General features: G+C 39.1%; 1 protein-coding gene across 1 annotated transcript in view; it reads right to left on the bottom strand.

The window, feature by feature from the left end:
* COL1A2 (collagen type I alpha 2 chain) overlaps positions 1 to 16,712 on the bottom strand; it is a 39,109-nt gene that overhangs the window by 10,173 nt on the left and 12,224 nt on the right. Inside the window, exons 13-37 of the mRNA XM_062494995.1 lie at positions 15,947 to 15,991; positions 15,687 to 15,740; positions 15,536 to 15,580; positions 13,411 to 13,464; positions 12,026 to 12,124; positions 11,896 to 11,940; positions 11,688 to 11,786; positions 11,058 to 11,111; positions 10,851 to 10,958; positions 9,942 to 9,995; positions 9,740 to 9,838; positions 8,818 to 8,871; positions 8,339 to 8,437; positions 7,518 to 7,571; positions 6,814 to 6,867; positions 6,634 to 6,687; positions 6,483 to 6,536; positions 5,668 to 5,712; positions 3,462 to 3,560; positions 2,703 to 2,810; positions 1,852 to 1,905; positions 1,220 to 1,273; positions 613 to 666; positions 450 to 503; positions 242 to 349 (exon numbers count right to left, since the gene is read on the bottom strand). Of these exons, the coding sequence (XP_062350979.1) occupies positions 242 to 349; positions 450 to 503; positions 613 to 666; positions 1,220 to 1,273; positions 1,852 to 1,905; positions 2,703 to 2,810; positions 3,462 to 3,560; positions 5,668 to 5,712; positions 6,483 to 6,536; positions 6,634 to 6,687; positions 6,814 to 6,867; positions 7,518 to 7,571; positions 8,339 to 8,437; positions 8,818 to 8,871; positions 9,740 to 9,838; positions 9,942 to 9,995; positions 10,851 to 10,958; positions 11,058 to 11,111; positions 11,688 to 11,786; positions 11,896 to 11,940; positions 12,026 to 12,124; positions 13,411 to 13,464; positions 15,536 to 15,580; positions 15,687 to 15,740; positions 15,947 to 15,991 (1,701 nt within the window). The remainder of the gene's footprint in view (positions 1 to 241; positions 350 to 449; positions 504 to 612; positions 667 to 1,219; positions 1,274 to 1,851; positions 1,906 to 2,702; positions 2,811 to 3,461; positions 3,561 to 5,667; positions 5,713 to 6,482; positions 6,537 to 6,633; positions 6,688 to 6,813; positions 6,868 to 7,517; positions 7,572 to 8,338; positions 8,438 to 8,817; positions 8,872 to 9,739; positions 9,839 to 9,941; positions 9,996 to 10,850; positions 10,959 to 11,057; positions 11,112 to 11,687; positions 11,787 to 11,895; positions 11,941 to 12,025; positions 12,125 to 13,410; positions 13,465 to 15,535; positions 15,581 to 15,686; positions 15,741 to 15,946; positions 15,992 to 16,712) is intronic.

The raw sequence follows: 16,712 nt of genomic DNA, 5'->3' as shown, positions 1-16,712 counted from the left end.
GTTGAAAATTAGTTATTATTTTCTCTTCATTTCAGTTCCATACTCACCATCTGAGCCCACATAAATAGATTGATAACATTTACATAATGCAAGAAAAGCATGGTAACTTTTCACACAGCCTAGCTTGAAGTTCTGTTCCTTTCTATCATTACCTTCTCAGAATTCAAGGCTTCCAGGCTAATGCATTGCTTGCAAGGCACAGTTGAGAACTATGCATTTCACAGAGACACAATTCACTTACTGGTGGTCCAGAAGCACCGACTGGGCCAATGGCACCTGTTGGTCCAGTTTCACCCTTAGGTCCTTTGGGCCCACGCTCGCCTTTAGCACCAGGCTGACCAGCTGCACCCTGTGGGCAGAAAAACAGACAAAATGAGGAACTGAAACCTTGCAGAAGAAATAGAGGAAGGCTGAGGCATCAATATGAGGAAAGTGCAAATAAAACTCACAGGGGGTCCAGCAAATCCACTGGGACCTACAGGACCAGGCTCACCACGTTCACCCTAGAGGGAGGACAAAGAAGAGACAACTGGTTGGAGATGGTATTTTAAAGGGCAGTTCTCTGAATATTACATCTTTGACACAGGAATAATTGTAGAAATTGCTACTTACAGGGATACCACGGGCACCAGCAGGACCAGCAGGACCAGCAGGACCTCCTTCTCCCTAAAAGACAGCCCAAAACATATTGACACTAGGAAATGGCCTTACTGCAGTCAGAACAGGAATGCTCCTGTGGTACAGATACATAGTGTGAGTCTCTTTGGGTCTCCAGTGAAAAGGATGTTACTGAAAATGCTTCTGGTTTTAAGCCACCCTGTATTAATAATTTCTAATGATTTCCAGACAACATAAAGTATCATTCTGAGCTACCATATCTCATTGTATCAAAACCTCCTCTCACAGTGCGAGTACGACTGTGGAGTTTAACCTCAGCTGAGAAAAATTCAGCCCAAGGCTGAATCAGAATCCTCTCCAGATGTAACCCACTCCCATGTAGATGTGCATCCTCTTCCCTGCCCTTTTAGAAAAAGGTTTGGGGTCTTATGGCAAGTTTCACTGAATAGTCCCAACAGCCTCTGCTTCCTGAATCTGAAAAACTTAAAGAACTGGTGCAAACTAGAAAGATGGAATTGGTTTTTATGGAACTCATCTTTAATATTCATGTGTGAGTAAACTGTATCAAAAAGGCATTTTTTCATTCAAATAGCAGACTTACCCGATCACCAGCACCACCAGCAGGGCCAGGAGCACCAATAGCACCAGGGAGACCCTATAGGCCAAGAGACAGGACACTGTTACAAACAAAATGTAGGTAGGAACAACTATTTTAAATAAGCTTTCTCTTTCCTCCTGGAGAAAGGTGTGTAACTAACTTTCTTTCAGATGTTCTCAATATAAAGGATACATGATTTTATAAAACAAAATTTATCCTGTTATTTTCCTTCCCAAAGTACGAATTCTAAGAAAGGCACCCAAAATCTCAAATTAATGATAGTTTTGTGTAACTTTGCAGGCTGCCTTTAAAATTAGCTGTCTGGCTGAGCCCAAGAAATTAAAGAGGACACTTTCACACTGAACAGCTGTGCAATGTCTGTGCAATACTCTGCTCATGTAATGCGCATGCAATTTCTCTACTTGGATGCATGACAAATGATCACTTTTCTCTCTACCCCCCGAATTCAATCATCCTTGGACAAGGGACAAGATCACATTGATTTGTATCAAAAATGAGCAGGCACAAGCAGTAATGCAATACAGTGCTCAGAAGCAAGTTCTGAACATCCTTCTCAGTTATTTAAGTTCTGAAGTGTGGCAAGGTAAAATCAAGTAGAACCAGAAGATACTTACACGAGCACCATCTCTTCCTGTTGCACCCATATCACCTCTCAGACCTGGGGCACCCTGGAACACACAGTGGGAAAAATTGTATTGGTAGTCAATACAATAGTTTGTATGAAAGAAGTCTTGAGCTGCTTGCTGAGTATCTGTGCATTACTTAGACACCATACTAAAAGTTTATCATGCTAGGTTTTCTGGAGAAATGAGCATTGATTATTATTTAGTCTTTATTGCTGAATAGATACTGACTTGCAAAGTGAATGTTTGGAAAGGGGACTGACATGCTTTTCAGAATAAACCTTCTGTCATGGGAAACCTTGGTTTCTCCCAGGTCCCAAGAGTTTTGAATGGGGTTAGAAATTGAAAACCATGTCCATGTAAAACAAAAATAAGGAATGTAAATGCCCTTCAAAATAATTATTCTTTTGGTCAAGAGATAGCCACCTGTAAAAATTTTTCTGGGTATTCATATTATACTTTCTATATGAAGCAAGAAAAGAGCTATTAAAAACAATGTTGTCATGTGGGTGGACACAAAATGTCATGTTTCATATAATAAAAAGTTGTTTGAGTCAAGAAATCAGATCAGCAATCTGTTCTCTTTTTTTTTTTTTTTCTTTCCTTAATACAGCCTAATGTTCTACATTAATCTGCATAGTTTTAAAAAAGTTTTAGGATAGCACCTTAGAAAAGGCAGTCAGTCTATTAGACCAACAAAACCTCTACTTGCTGACTATTGAGTAATACAGCTTCACAGTAAATAAAAGTCACATTGGGGTAACTTGCAGGTTTTTCCAAGTTAATGACATTTAGGCATCTCAAACCTGTGCATGTAGTAATAAGCCAGTTGTTCATCTTACCTTTTCACCTTTGCCTCCTGGAACACCAGCAACACCTCTCTCTCCTGGGATTCCACCAGAGCCAGCAGGACCAGGAGCACCAGCAGCACCAACATTGCCAGGCTCACCCTAGCAGCAACAGCACATCATGTAAGTCAGGGTCAACTTACACAGTTTGGAACAAAATCATCATTACTATTCTGCCCACCATTCTGCTTGGTTGTAAACAGTGTGAGCAGTAACATTTTTGTCTTGAGCTATTGTACATATTTTACTTTTCCAGCTAGTGAAGATACTGGATGTGAATACTCTCTCTGATTCTGTGGGCTCCTGAGGTTTTAGGTCCATTTTCCAAACGAAACTTCTGTAGAAAGACTAGCCAGGGAAATCCAGAAGACTAAGAACCAGATTCACTTAGCATCAAGCCAACATCATCATTTGCTAGATGATCACTTACTAATATTTCCCTAATATTTGGGGAAAATTATTGCTTACTAGACACAAGAGCTTCCTGTGTAAAAGAAGGTGTCGATATAAACAGAAGTCAGCATGAATTTTGGCCAGAATCTCAGATCCTGTCTCCAAACAGAATAACAGCACACCCAGCTGACAACCGCTATTCAAACTGACTTTCCCTCCCATCATCTATAGTACTAAACATAAACCCATTTAATATCAGTGTGGACTAGCTGGGATGGAGCTTTACCACTTGGAGAGAGGGTTTGGATTGTGTTCATCAGGAGTTCAATAGTAAGGCAGTGGCAGCAGGAAAAGGCATACCTTGTTACCATCAGGGCCTGGTGGGCCAGAGGGACCACGGCTTCCAATGGGACCAGCAGGACCAACAGCACCGCTCTCGCCAGGAGGACCACGCTCACCCTACAGGAGACAGGCTGATCTGAGTGCTTCCTTGAATTGTTCTGCACCTGAAAGCACTGGCTAGGAGCAATGACATTGTGACACATTTTTATCTGAACCTTTAATTAGAATTGCGCAGCTATTAACTAAACTGGCCATTAGAACTGGCTCTAGCTTTTGACACAAAAGTATCAAAATGAAGTAATAAAGTCTTGCACCACAACAACAGCTGACAACTAAAGTATTATTACTTCTTGGACATGGATTTTGGCTACTGTGCTTGTTCTGTTAACAGCGTCTGGCATTCTACTGTCAAATGGAGATTCTTTTTTAGGACAAATAATTGACTCTAATGAAATTAAGGGGATGGTAATTGGCAAGCAGTTATTTTTACAGTGGCAAATGCCTGGTGACAGGAGATTAAAAGTAACACCTAAAGCCTACTAATGTGACCTGTGCATTATAACAGGTTGTTGGGGGTTGGTTCAAACCAGGACACAGGTATAAGGATAAATTCTGAATCATAGATCTTGAGACATGGAACTAGCCAGAACTCGATTTAAATGCACAATAGACCTATTGGAGATAGAAACACTAGTTTTATGAAATATCTCAAATTACCTCAGTGTGATCAAGATGGACAGCAGTGAATAATCTGATAAGGTATAATAGAGTTTTTAGTTATGCTGGAGAATTTGCAATTTGTAGAAGAACTATAATATGGTGAAAGAACTGACTTAAAGGGATATACCACACCAGTAGAAAGCATCAATGATGCAACAGATTAATTTATATTGTAGGGTGTTCCTAAATTAATTTTTTCATACGTTTTCTTAATTACAGAGAGGCAGGAAAAGAAGAAATATGCAGATGTTACAAAGGTGGAAGCATTTGTCAACAGGAAGAGGATTGGAAGACTGCACAGGAAGAAGTGAATAAACTGCTAGATGGCTTTCAGAGCAGAGATAAAATTCAAGAGTGCAAGTACCAGGCCATTTATTTAGGCACCAAAACTGGGAGTTCTGCTGTAAATGGAGGTTTCAGTGGTGGAAATGACTGAAAGGAAAAGGTGATAGCCAACAATATGACACAGAGATGTAAAAGGAAAATGTGATCTAGCACAGACAGTGGGGTACTTCTTTTAGGAAGTGTTAGTTTTGTGTATAAAGCATCAGCATACTGGATGAAATACACTGAGGGCTGGATATGTGATGCTTATGGCAAGCTAGACTAGAGGTAAATAACTGCTGCTACTACTGTGACAAAGGGAACTTGGCTTGGATGCATTGGCAAAATGAGAGTTTAGAGCAGACATGGTTTTTGATACAGACTCAGTGCACTCAAACATAGGGAGCAAAAGTGCTGTTTAAATTGATTGAAATAACTTGTAAGAGTGAATGGGAATATTTGTCACTGGTTACATTTAATCTGGAAGTCAGAAGAAAATAAGAAGCAACAGAAGTAGGTTGAATATCAATATCTTTAGAGGTGGATTTGGAAAGCAAATACTTAACTGAGTCCTTTATAAATGACTCCTTGCTCTACATAAATGGGATCTTCCTGCCCTGCAGGAAGGCATCCACATAAAGCTCTTTGAGGATGTTCATTGACAGTTTAGAATTAAAGGGAAGTGGCAGGCAATACCTTCTAATGACTACTCAAGTTTCTGAATTCAGGCCACTATTTATTCAAAGTACTAGGGATGGAGGAGATGCCTAGCAAGGAATAATAAAACTAAAAGCTAAGTTCAGCTAAGAAGGTCTGTGCACAGGCACTGCAGATGAAAACTCTCATACTCATCAGACCTCAGTATAACACTGCAGGATCAGCCCTTTGTCATCCACAGTCTCATTGTAAGGTCAATACAGGATATCACTCTTTGGGTAATATTAATACTTTTTATATAGAAGTTTACTAACACTGTGGCAACTGTGTTAACCCTAATGGAAATACCCTGACACCTGCAAAGACCTGAAAATATTATCCTTCATTCTTGGGTGTCTGCTGCAATATACTGTTCTGTGACAGAGAAGAGCTTTTTGCCTTGAGGAACATGCAAATATGTATAGTTACTATTATCACTGAACCCATTGTTAAGACTGCATTAGATTTTAAATGAGTTACTCACTCTTGGGCCAGCAGGACCAGGGACACCAAATTCACCGTGAAGACCCTAGAAGAGAGTAGATATAGTGGTAAAGTTTATTTTACTTGCTTAAATTTTACTTGGTTTCTTAGCAACAAATGGAAATTCTCAAATTGCTGCAACATATTGAAAAGTTTCAGACAAATTTTCAGTCTATTACATACATGGAAATAAGCCCTTCCAGCTGCACAGTGTCTCAAGGTACACATCAGATAATATTTTTTTCATCTGAAATGTTAGTTATTAAATTACAAGCTCTTTTTTCGGGTATATGCAATGTAAACTCTTTTACAGGGACACAGATGTAACTATAAATGTTAAAGCTGATTATGACACAAAGGATGCACAATGTGCAGACTACATCTCACACTAACTGTGCTGCAGCTAGAGCATGAACTACAACTGAAACACCTCAGTTAGAGGTCATTGTACATTCCCTGAAATCAGATGAGATGCAAAAACATAACTGGAGTAGTGCAGATTAGATTGAACCTTAAAGATTTTGAACGAAATGTGAAGTAAAATATTTTTCATGAACTGTCTCTTCTGGGGGAAGATTTATATTTTATTACTGTTTAAGGCCCAAAAAGCAAAGGACTATCTTTGCTCTGTTTCATACCAAAACTTTAAAAAAGGAACTATGATGCAGAAGGGACTATTAAAGTTTGCATGTTACCCTGATTGCTTTGTTTTGGCAAACAGATTCAACAGTCTCTTGCTTCACCACGTGTGCCATTGCAAACACAGCCCTCCTGCAATGCCTGCCCCATCCATGGAATGCTGTGTCTGTCACTCACCCTCTCGCCTGGTTTACCAGCTTCTCCAGCAGGACCCGAGGGACCTGGCAGACCCTGAGTGCAAAGAAACAAGCATAAAAATATAGTTAAGGCAGGTGCTCTTCACACTTTGGGAACCATAGATAAGATTGAACAGAGCATAGTTACCTACCTGGAAGCCAGGAGGGCCAGCAGGACCTGTTTCACCCTTTCCACCTTGGTTGCCCTGGATGGAATGAAAAGCAAGTGATTAACTTGGAAGAAGGAATACAGGGAAGTGGATTTTAAAATGGGAAGTCCCATTAATGAAAAGTAAATCACAAATTGGATTTGTGTGGAGGTTGTTACTTACAGTGACTCCAGGAGGACCTTGAGCACCGTTGTTTCCCTCTGGACCAGGAGCACCCTATATAGGTTCAAGTAGAAAGCTGTTATCAAAGTTTTGATTTAATATGACTAATATCTCCAAATGATTATGTGCCCAAACCAAAAGTCTCTGACTGTGTATTTTGAACTTAACCATTTACTTGCAAGAACTTCATAGTCAGAAGCACTAAAAATGCTTAAAATTTTAAATTCTCATTATTGTTTTAGTTATTGCAGCACTTTCATGCTTAAGAAAACTTATTTTTGAATTACAGAATATAGAAACTGTGCTGATAGCATTTTTCCCACAGCAGACTGTTGTTTGGGTCCCTTGAAGGGAAGAAGTAGTAAGTTTCAACTATTAGTAAAAATTTCAAAATTTACAGGATTAATTAGAAACCATACGCTGTGCTCTAAGAATTAAGGACAGGGAGTGTTATTTTTTCCTCTTTGTAGGATAAAATCCCATTATTAATTACCCAACTAATACCCAAGAAGGGGAGTTTTCATTTATCCATTAAAGTAATAGCCCACACTGACATGAGGCTAAAAAAAATGCATTCCCAAGGGCTTTTCTAATTTCATCACCTATTCATACTTGCAGAAGCCAATGCTATCTTATTACAGAGGTTTGGAAAATCTACTTTTTTTTTCTCTCTGGAAGGTGATAAATATAATATATCCACATACCCGTGGGCCAGCAAGACCAACATTTCCTTTTTCACCAGGTTTGCCAGGTTCACCCTGAAGTTGAAAAAAAAAAGATAAAAGTTAACCAACACTTCGTATTAGATTCAGTTTAAATTACTAATCAGAGACTTATAACTCTCACTGCCAAAAGATTTACTGTAATGTTTCTTTAACCCAAATTAAAACACACACAAGCTCCATCAGTCTTTTTGGATCACTTAGATTAAAATATATGTATTTTATTTTCTAAACTCAATGCCTTTGTGTTTTGAGATCGTAATTCATGGCACTCCACATAGTATCCTATGCAATACACTGTATGTTTGCATGTGTGTGTATGTACAGCAACACCCAAGTACAGGTCATGATTGTTTTCTGTGGCTTCTGTGAGACATGTAAAGAGCTCCACTGAAGTCACTGGTAGCTTTTCTTCTAAGTAGAGTGAGCTTTGGATAGTGTTCCATAAATAACAGTACCCTGGAACTGGTTGAATGGCCAAACTTGACAGAACTTTTACAGATGTGAATATACAGAAATTATAAAATGGACATGCTGGAATCATAAAATAGACATATATTATTCCAATCACTTTGATGTCAAAATATCCTCAAGCTAATTAAACTGCTTTTTCATTTCTTCAATCATATTTTAGATAACTGGAAAATAATTTGAAACAGAACTCTTAAATGTAAGCAGATGCCATCTCATGAGCAGAACAGGAGGATACAGGGAGATGTGTTGGATTAATGATAGAGTTGAGACCCTACAGATTAGGCCAGAAGTACTTTCATAGTAATAGAAAGTTTCTGTACTGTACTTACAGTGGGACCTTTTGGTCCAGGGAATCCAATGTTGCCAGGCTCACCTCTATTACCAGCTGGACCAATTGGCCCAACTCTACCATCTGCTCCAGGGAAACCCTAGAAAAAGAAATCATACTATTAAATGGATGAGGTAATTTAATTAGAGTTCAGCTTTAAGAGAAATATGTACTGACAGGATGCAAATTTTAATTTAACTTTTCACCATTGTTGATACACTGCATGCTCATGCATCCTTCCCTTTCTCTCCTTTTTGTAGATCCCTGTATTTCTTCTTCCCCTTTCAGGACATAGGCCTGATCTGAGACCCACAGAAACAAATGGAAAGCTGCACACTGATCTTCTAAGTAATACAATAGAAAATCTTGCTGTTTTTATACAGTTGCGTTAGAGCTCCTTGCTGAGATGCCTGCTTTTTAAAGTTATACCTCATTCTTTCCCATGTGGGGGAGGAACAGAATAAAAAGAAAGACACTTACAACAGGACCTTCCTTGCCAGCAGGACCCGGGCTTCCAGGCTGACCTGGGAGACCCTGAGAAAGGAAAAGTTTCATGTTTTTAGAAGGAAACCTACTAACCAAACACATAACCACTATTTTTACTACATGCATGCATGCACACACACAGAAGTGCCAAGTTACCAAGGTACACTGTTTAAAAGGACTGTAGGAGCTATCACATTTCCACCTGAAGCACACTGACTGTTAATTTGGTGGTGTGTGCTCCCATGCCAGTTGAAAATCAGTATAGGGAAGAACCTCTTTTACTCAGAGAAACTAATTTAGGCTCTGCTATGGAGGATAGTGTGTTTCAATATTTGCAGATGCCTAATACTCATATGTGCATTGCAAACTTTCACTTCACAGGGTAGGGTAGGAAGAGAAAGAATAAGGAGTATAAATTAAATGAGATGAACATAATCTGGCTGCAGCCAACACCACTAAAAGTGAATGGCTGTTTTCAGTGAAATAATTTGCAAATTTAAAAAGGAAATAATTGACATTGGCCATTTCTTATCATTTCAGTAGGGTCTGCTCTCCTTTGAGATCATTAAAGAGAAAACACACCTCAATTTTGATCACAATGATCACACTGTGTAATCACAAGTGGAAATCCCTTACAGAAGTTAGTGCAGTATCCTGTACAAAAGGACAGTGCTCCATCCCAAGGTGATCAAATACTACCTCAACAAAAGTAACTAATTTCAATAAACATTTTGATGCTTCTTAATAATTTCTAATGGGGTTTTTTCAGTTGAGTGGTGGAAATGCCCTGTGGTTAACACATGCTGAATTTTTGCAGTTGGATTTCCAAATAATTTTGTCCGTTAATTGTAAGTAATTTTCTTTCTGTATCTTTCTTTCTATAAATTCAAACTTAATCCACAGAGCTCGAACTTACTCTTGGACCCATAAGACCAGGCTCACCAGGACGGCCAGCATCACCATTAGGACCCTTAGCACCAACAGGACCACTAGCACCACGGTTACCAGCAGGTCCCTACCAAAAGAAATAAATAAAATTAGGCAGAGGTAGCAAAATGTATTACACATCTGTCTATAAAAAGGTGGTTCAGAAGTAGTGGCCCAGATAAAAGTCTTACCATTACACCAGCTCTGCCATCAGCTCCAGGGAGCCCACGAGATCCAGGTACACCCTGCAAGTCGACACAAAACAAATCAAGAAAGGGAAAGAAATAAATCTGTTCCTGTGAGGTGTATAGTGCCTACTAGATTTCAGCCTTCCAAGCAGGTCTGCTGAATTTGAGGTAAGTGCAGCTTTAAGCACACACCTTGGTGTAAACAGGTATTGTGAAAGAAATCTCTCTCTCATCCTGCAAATTTCTTTAAATGCTAATGTTTGTATCATTCTCAGTGCTCATTGTAACTTGTAGTGTCTCTAGCCAGCAGCTAGCCACAACCTGCCCTACACAATTCCACATTCCCTGCAGAGAGTTACTGACTCTGAGTTCTTTATCTCTGTTCAAAAAAAAAACCAAAAAAACAAACCAACAAAAAAAAACCCTGGGGGAAGCATTGCCTTTTTCCTTATTATTTTCCTGTGAAATCTTTTCCTTCACAAAGCTACATGCCCCGTGAAGTCCATGGGGTGGCTTTCTCACCCAGTGAAAAGTTTACTAGGCATCCTTGAAGACACTGAATTGAAAGCTTTTCCCCCCATTATGTGTGAGCCCATTATCTGTTCTAAGCAGTCAAATCCCATCATGAATGTTTAAGAGTAATCAAAAGATAAATCACTGAATATTACACAGTGGATAAATCAAAGCAATCTCTAAATACTTGAGGGATAAGACAGTACATAAGCATTAATGCAAAACAAAAATAGGTTTGGTCCCAACTAATTAAAAGGCTCAGAATTTAAAATTATCACTGTTTAGCAGCATTAATGTAAATTTAATTACTCATAATTTTTAAATTTGCCTGTGGGACTCTAGATTGATTTCCACTTTCCTTTTTTGCTTCTATGTCTGGAACATGAAAAGAAAACCTACTCTCAGACCAGCAGGGCCTGGGGGACCAGCAGAGCCAGGTTCACCAGGGCTGCCTCTCTTGCCTTCCTCACCACTAGGGCCAGGAGGGCCAGCAGGTCCAGCAGCACCCTATTTTGGACAAACAGGGAAAAAGAAGATATCAGATGCCATGTTGCAGATATTACCAGGCTTTTGATTGAAAAAGCCTTCACATTTTGCCATACTTACAGGCTCACCCTTCATACCACTTTCTCCCTTGGCACCAGCAGGGCCTGGTTCACCCTAGAGCCCAAAACAAAAAGAGATGACAGAATTAGGCATCATTCCAAAAAATCTCTTCTATCTGGACAGCTTACTCATGAATCAAAAAATTCTTTTATCATCTTATGGCATGCCTCCCTCTATTGTGAAAATGGTCAATGAGCATGACTGTGTTTTTGACCTAAAAGGCACAAACCCAAAGATTTTAAAGATGCTTAGAAATGACAGTACTGAATGATATATTTAGGGCTAGTTCCTCTACTGAGGATACCCACTGAGGGCCTAGTTGTGAGACTGCTGCCACATCTCAATGCTATCAACATAGGCAGAGCTTCACAGTCACATAACATTCTGCATTGGAAGGGACCCACAAGGATCATTGAGTCCAGCTACTCCTCGGTTCACTCCAAAGTGAACCTTTTCAGTCTCAGCATCTAAAGCAAGTAATGAGACACAGAAATTAACTACAATGTTCAATTATAGTGCATCAAGAAAAAAACGTCTGCACTATAACAAAAACATATCCAGAGGAGATCTTTTACAACTGTGGACACTGCGTCTGGTCTTCAGATACATGCAATATCAGAGGTCACTTACAACAAGTCCTCTAGCACCACTAGGACCAGCAGGGCCAGGAGGACCAAGAATACCACGGGGACCAGGCAGACCAGGAGCACCAGCAACACCAGGAAGTCCCTGTCCAACAGAGGGGGAAAAAGGTATTGTGAACCCATTGTCTTTTCTGCTGAATTAACTGAATTGGGTTTTTTTTAGAGCAAACATGTGTCAGTGTAGTTGTACTTACAGCTGCACCTTTAGCTCCTGGAAGACCATTAGCACCAGGGTTGCCCTGTTAAAAAAGATAACAATACTGGTTAGTTCAGAATCTAAAGTGCACACATCTGACAATACATAAAATCTGGCAAGTTACTCACTGGAGGGCCAACAGGACCACTAGAACCAGGAAGTCCAATCTCTCCTCTTGGGCCAGCAGGACCACTAGGACCAACATTACCAGCAGGTCCAATTTCACCCTGTTGGAGAGAAGGACAGAATCCTCTATCAGTGTACACAGTCCTGTGGCAAGAGTGAAGCAATCCTGTATCAGCCTGGAACTGATAATCAGATTTGTGTATTCCCACTTCAGAGGCTGGGAAAACAAGCAGCTGAGAGCATTTAATGGCTTTTAAAGGCACTCAGGTTGGGATGTCTAGCTAGGCTCCATTTAAGGTAATGGCTAAGACAGGAAAAACAGATGCTTACCCAGAAGGTTGACCAAAAAAATCAGAATTAGAATTCCAGTCTCATTTGCATCCATGTGCCTCCAGAAATGGCCTGAGGTGCCACAGCACATGAGATCTAATTGGCCATTATTTTGTATTTTCTGATTCCATTTGCACAGATGCAAAATGCAAAATTATGCCAGATCAGGTTTTTTGCTTTTATTTTCAGAAGGTTGTATTCCCTAAATTGAGTACAAGAAGCTGAATATAATGACAAGTTCTCCTTAACAGTTCAGCCAGAGTTCACCCTGGATATGTAGACAGTCTTCTCTTGAAACGACATGCTATAACCACGCTTACATTTGCATTAGAGAAGACTTAATGGCTTTCAAAAGTCTTGCCTTTTAAAAACAATCACTAGAATGGGATCTCAATTTTTTTCTCATCTTCCCTGCAGTAAAAATTCAAGGGTATAGAAAACAATACTTGTTTTTCCTTCAAAAAGTGCATTAAGTTCTGTCTGATACACAGAATGACATGGATTTTGTTCCAAATAGCCAGCAAAATTTGAAAATTAAATCCATGCAACACTCTTTCCTTGGACACTCAAAATATTAAGGCTCTTAAAAGTAAATAATTTAAATTATAGTTCACAAGAGCAAAATGGTACTGCCCTAAACCTGAAAAATTTTAATGCAATTTCTACATTGTAATTTCAGGGACTTAGACTGGAAGCAGCCCAATACTCAAATGCAGCTTCTTCATCCTCCACTATTTCTGTAAAGCATATTTATTATGATTCATGTCACCCTTGGAAAGTGTATATAAGTGCACCACACAAGAAGCAGTAAAAGGGTTATGTGTCCTCCTGAACCTGAACCTTCAATCACCAGTTGTGAAGTCAAAGCTGTATTTTAAATTGCATTCATATCTGATGTTCTCCAAATACAGATCAGGATGAGGATGAAACCCTGGAGTAACTAATAAGAAAGCAGTCTCAGTTCATAGAGGGTGGGGATTTTTTTGCTGCCTAGAAACTCTGGTTAGTGCATTTCCTCTTCACTATCAAATGTACCAGTTGAAGCAGATGTTCCTACCTTAGCACCAGGAGCACCTGGGAAGCCTGGAGGACCAGCAGCACCAATAGGGCCCTGGGAAGTGAAAGGGAAACAGATGTGTAAAGGTATTCAGTGACAACAGAAACATCTTGCTTGCTGAAGTAAACAGATTGAAAAAACACACATTTAGTTATTCCACACATTACCACCTCAGCATATTAGTTGCCTTTTGCAGTTCCAAACTGACAGATTTGATTGCTACAAACAGTTAAGAGCCAGGTCAATGCTTAAGCAACATTTGCAGTGCAAATTAAGCAAGAATTAGTAAAACCTTGCCTTGAGGCCAAACACCTGAGAAAGAACAGAGGATGAGCAGAGGCAGGCATCTGCAAGGCAAGATGACTGATTCTACTATGTTTACCTATTGCTGTGAGATTTATAATTACATTGGGACAAAGTTCCAATGTACCAGACATTACAAGAGAAGATACATTGATGGATTCATGGCCTTAATTTTTAATGCATATAAATAAAAAGGGATAGTATTCCTTCAATTATTAATTAAAAACCCAACTCAATAATTGATATTGGGAATCAACATCTATTTCTTTTGTGAGGTAACATCTTTCAATTAGAAATATTTATAGCAAAACTTCCTCATAAATCCATGGTAATAAATCATATCAGCTGGTATGACAAAGAGGAATTGGCTTCAGACATTCTACAACCTACTGTGCTATAAGGGGGCTATTAGACCCCCTTATAGACCTGGAATTGTCACTGGTTTTGCATAAGTGAGAAAAAATGACTAAATGTCCTTGAGGATTTGTTTGAAAGAATAAACCTCCAGAATTTTCACTGCAATGACTTTTTATACTTTTTAGTTTCAAGTGGAAAGAAGGACAAAACATTATTTCTGTTTTGGTTTTAAAAAATGAGTGTTAATAACTGCTTTGCAGAATATGTAAGGTATCATAACCTAAGTACATGAAAAATAACTTCAGCCTGGGACAGACACAGGGACACAAGGCAGCACTGTACCTATTGTGAATATCAACCTATGCAATTGGCAGCTTCAGAACATTTTTCCTATAGCAACTCAACGGCCTTCATTCAAAATGTCTTCAGCTAAAATGCTTTGATTCTACTACATCAGATGTTAGCTGTAAGATTTTTATTTGCCTGCAATTTAACTACCCAATCACATATTTTTTTGAATACTCCACATGGGAGAACTTCAGAGAAATTCTCAGCCATGCTCACATTCTACTCTGTTAAAGCACAATAGGTGTTTGAGGTGACAAGGGGTATTAAAATCAACTGTGGCAAAATAGAACCAAGTACAGCTTCATCACAGACTCAATTTTTTTAAGTAGGAACTAAAAAACCCAACTATTAACTGTTATTACTATTGTTCTGGTATATTCCAGATTTGTTTTACAATTTCAAAACTATATGCTTGTACTCATATTTATGTGGCTGATATAAATGAGGTTTACTGAAGTCAGGGGTAAGTTATGGCAATGTTAACTCCTTTTATCAGACAAATCTGTATTGGATTAGCTCCTATTAGAATAGTTACAGTTTACCAGTCAGATCAGGAGAGTTGGATCTTGCTGGCCTTTCATATGAGCTCACAACTCAGGTATCAGTGGTGAATTAAAACAGTTAGGCCTGTTAGGCTGACAGGACAATGCTGCAGGTGCAAAGCTATGTCCTGTTGTGCATATATAATTTACAGAATGTATATCATTATAGCCATCTGTAACATGTGCATGGTATGTATCTGTTAAAAAGCAGAAAGTCTCTTTAGCTTTTGGATGAGAATTATTCTGTTAAGACTGTTGAGAATGAGAATTCTGTGCACTGGGTATTTCCCAGTGAGACGTGCTGGAAAACCTTCTCATGAAATCACCAGTGCAAACAAGAGAATATTTTGTTTCTTTGATATAGATGTGTTTAATATAAATCCTGAGGCTCTCATGATATTGACTACAAAAGGTTTATGTTTCACTAATTCTCTCTGTGATGGTCTGATAAGCAACAAAGAACTATGTTAAAAACATCTACACAATCAACTTCTCAAAATAAATCCTCTAAAAACAGGAAGAGAAGCACAAAGCCTAATGGAACCAGGCTGTCAAAAAGCAAGTCTGAAACTTACAGCAGGTCCAGTGGGGCCAGCGCTACCATCACTTCCACGAGCACCCTGTGAGGAAAGAACACGATAAACAGTTTGAAAAGAGAATTAAATATCAGAGGAGTTCACAGTAAATGGCTGATTCATGCTGACAGACAGATGGGAAGCCACTTACAGCTGGTCCAGGGGCACCTACTCTTCCTCTCTCACCAGGGAGACCACGAGCACCCTTGAAAGAAAAATTAAATTAACTCATTTATATATTTTCATTGAACATAGATATATTGAGATTTTTTTTTCCTGTGATAAGTAATATTACTATTACATTACAGTATCTATGTATCTGGAGTGTCAATAATGACAAATATTAAAGAAAATGCTTGCTGAACTAAATCTATCAGATTATAACTTCCCACACCAGCAGTGAATACTTACAGGTTGTCCTGGGGTACCATTTTCACCAGGGGCACCAGGCTCTCCCTATGAAGAAGAAAGTTTGGAGGATTGAGTTACTCACAGGAGACTTTGGACAGATAGTTTAACACTGTCTGAGAGATTTTGAGCTACTGGATCCCACTGTCTGTGTCTTCTGTAGCATTTTATAACACAGCACAGTCCATGTTTCTGTATCACACTATACAATAATAGCACATCAAGTCCTGAGGGGACAGAGACTGTAACTGTCCCTGAATATATTGGAACACAGCCAGATGGAATCCTTTCAGAAGGGAAGGGCCAGAGAAAGGTGTGTCACTTGCTCAGCTTTCCTTACCCCCTTTCTTTATGCTGACATGTAGTCTGTAGTACACATTTAAGGGATTGGATCTGAATAGTCAAGTACAAATCCAGATCAATCAGCAGCTGTTTTGTAGCTAGAGCAAAAGCTGAATGATGCTTTCTTTTGCCTTAGTATAACTTGACAAAGTCCTCTCAAATAGCTTAAAATAAGGTTCTGCCTCAGATATTTTAACTTAAGACCAATAATACTGAGTATTTGAGTAACAGCTGTTAATTCATGGCTCTTCTCCCTTCAGTACTATATTCTCAACAGCCTTCTCAACAGGTCTAGCTTGGTCTACAGTGACAAGGTTTGTCTTAGAGCAATTGTATCCTGAATATACCTGAATGCACCTAGTCTTAAATTCCGCAAAGAGAGCAAATTTTTGCCTTCATTGCTGCTTTCAGCACTGTTATATCATGA

This window comes from Cinclus cinclus, chromosome 1 (genome assembly GCF_963662255.1).
Source record: "Cinclus cinclus chromosome 1, bCinCin1.1, whole genome shotgun sequence".
NCBI lineage: Eukaryota > Metazoa > Chordata > Aves > Passeriformes > Cinclidae > Cinclus > Cinclus cinclus.
Note: the sequence above shows the minus strand (reverse complement) of the source record. Positions and strands in the feature narration are given on the sequence as shown.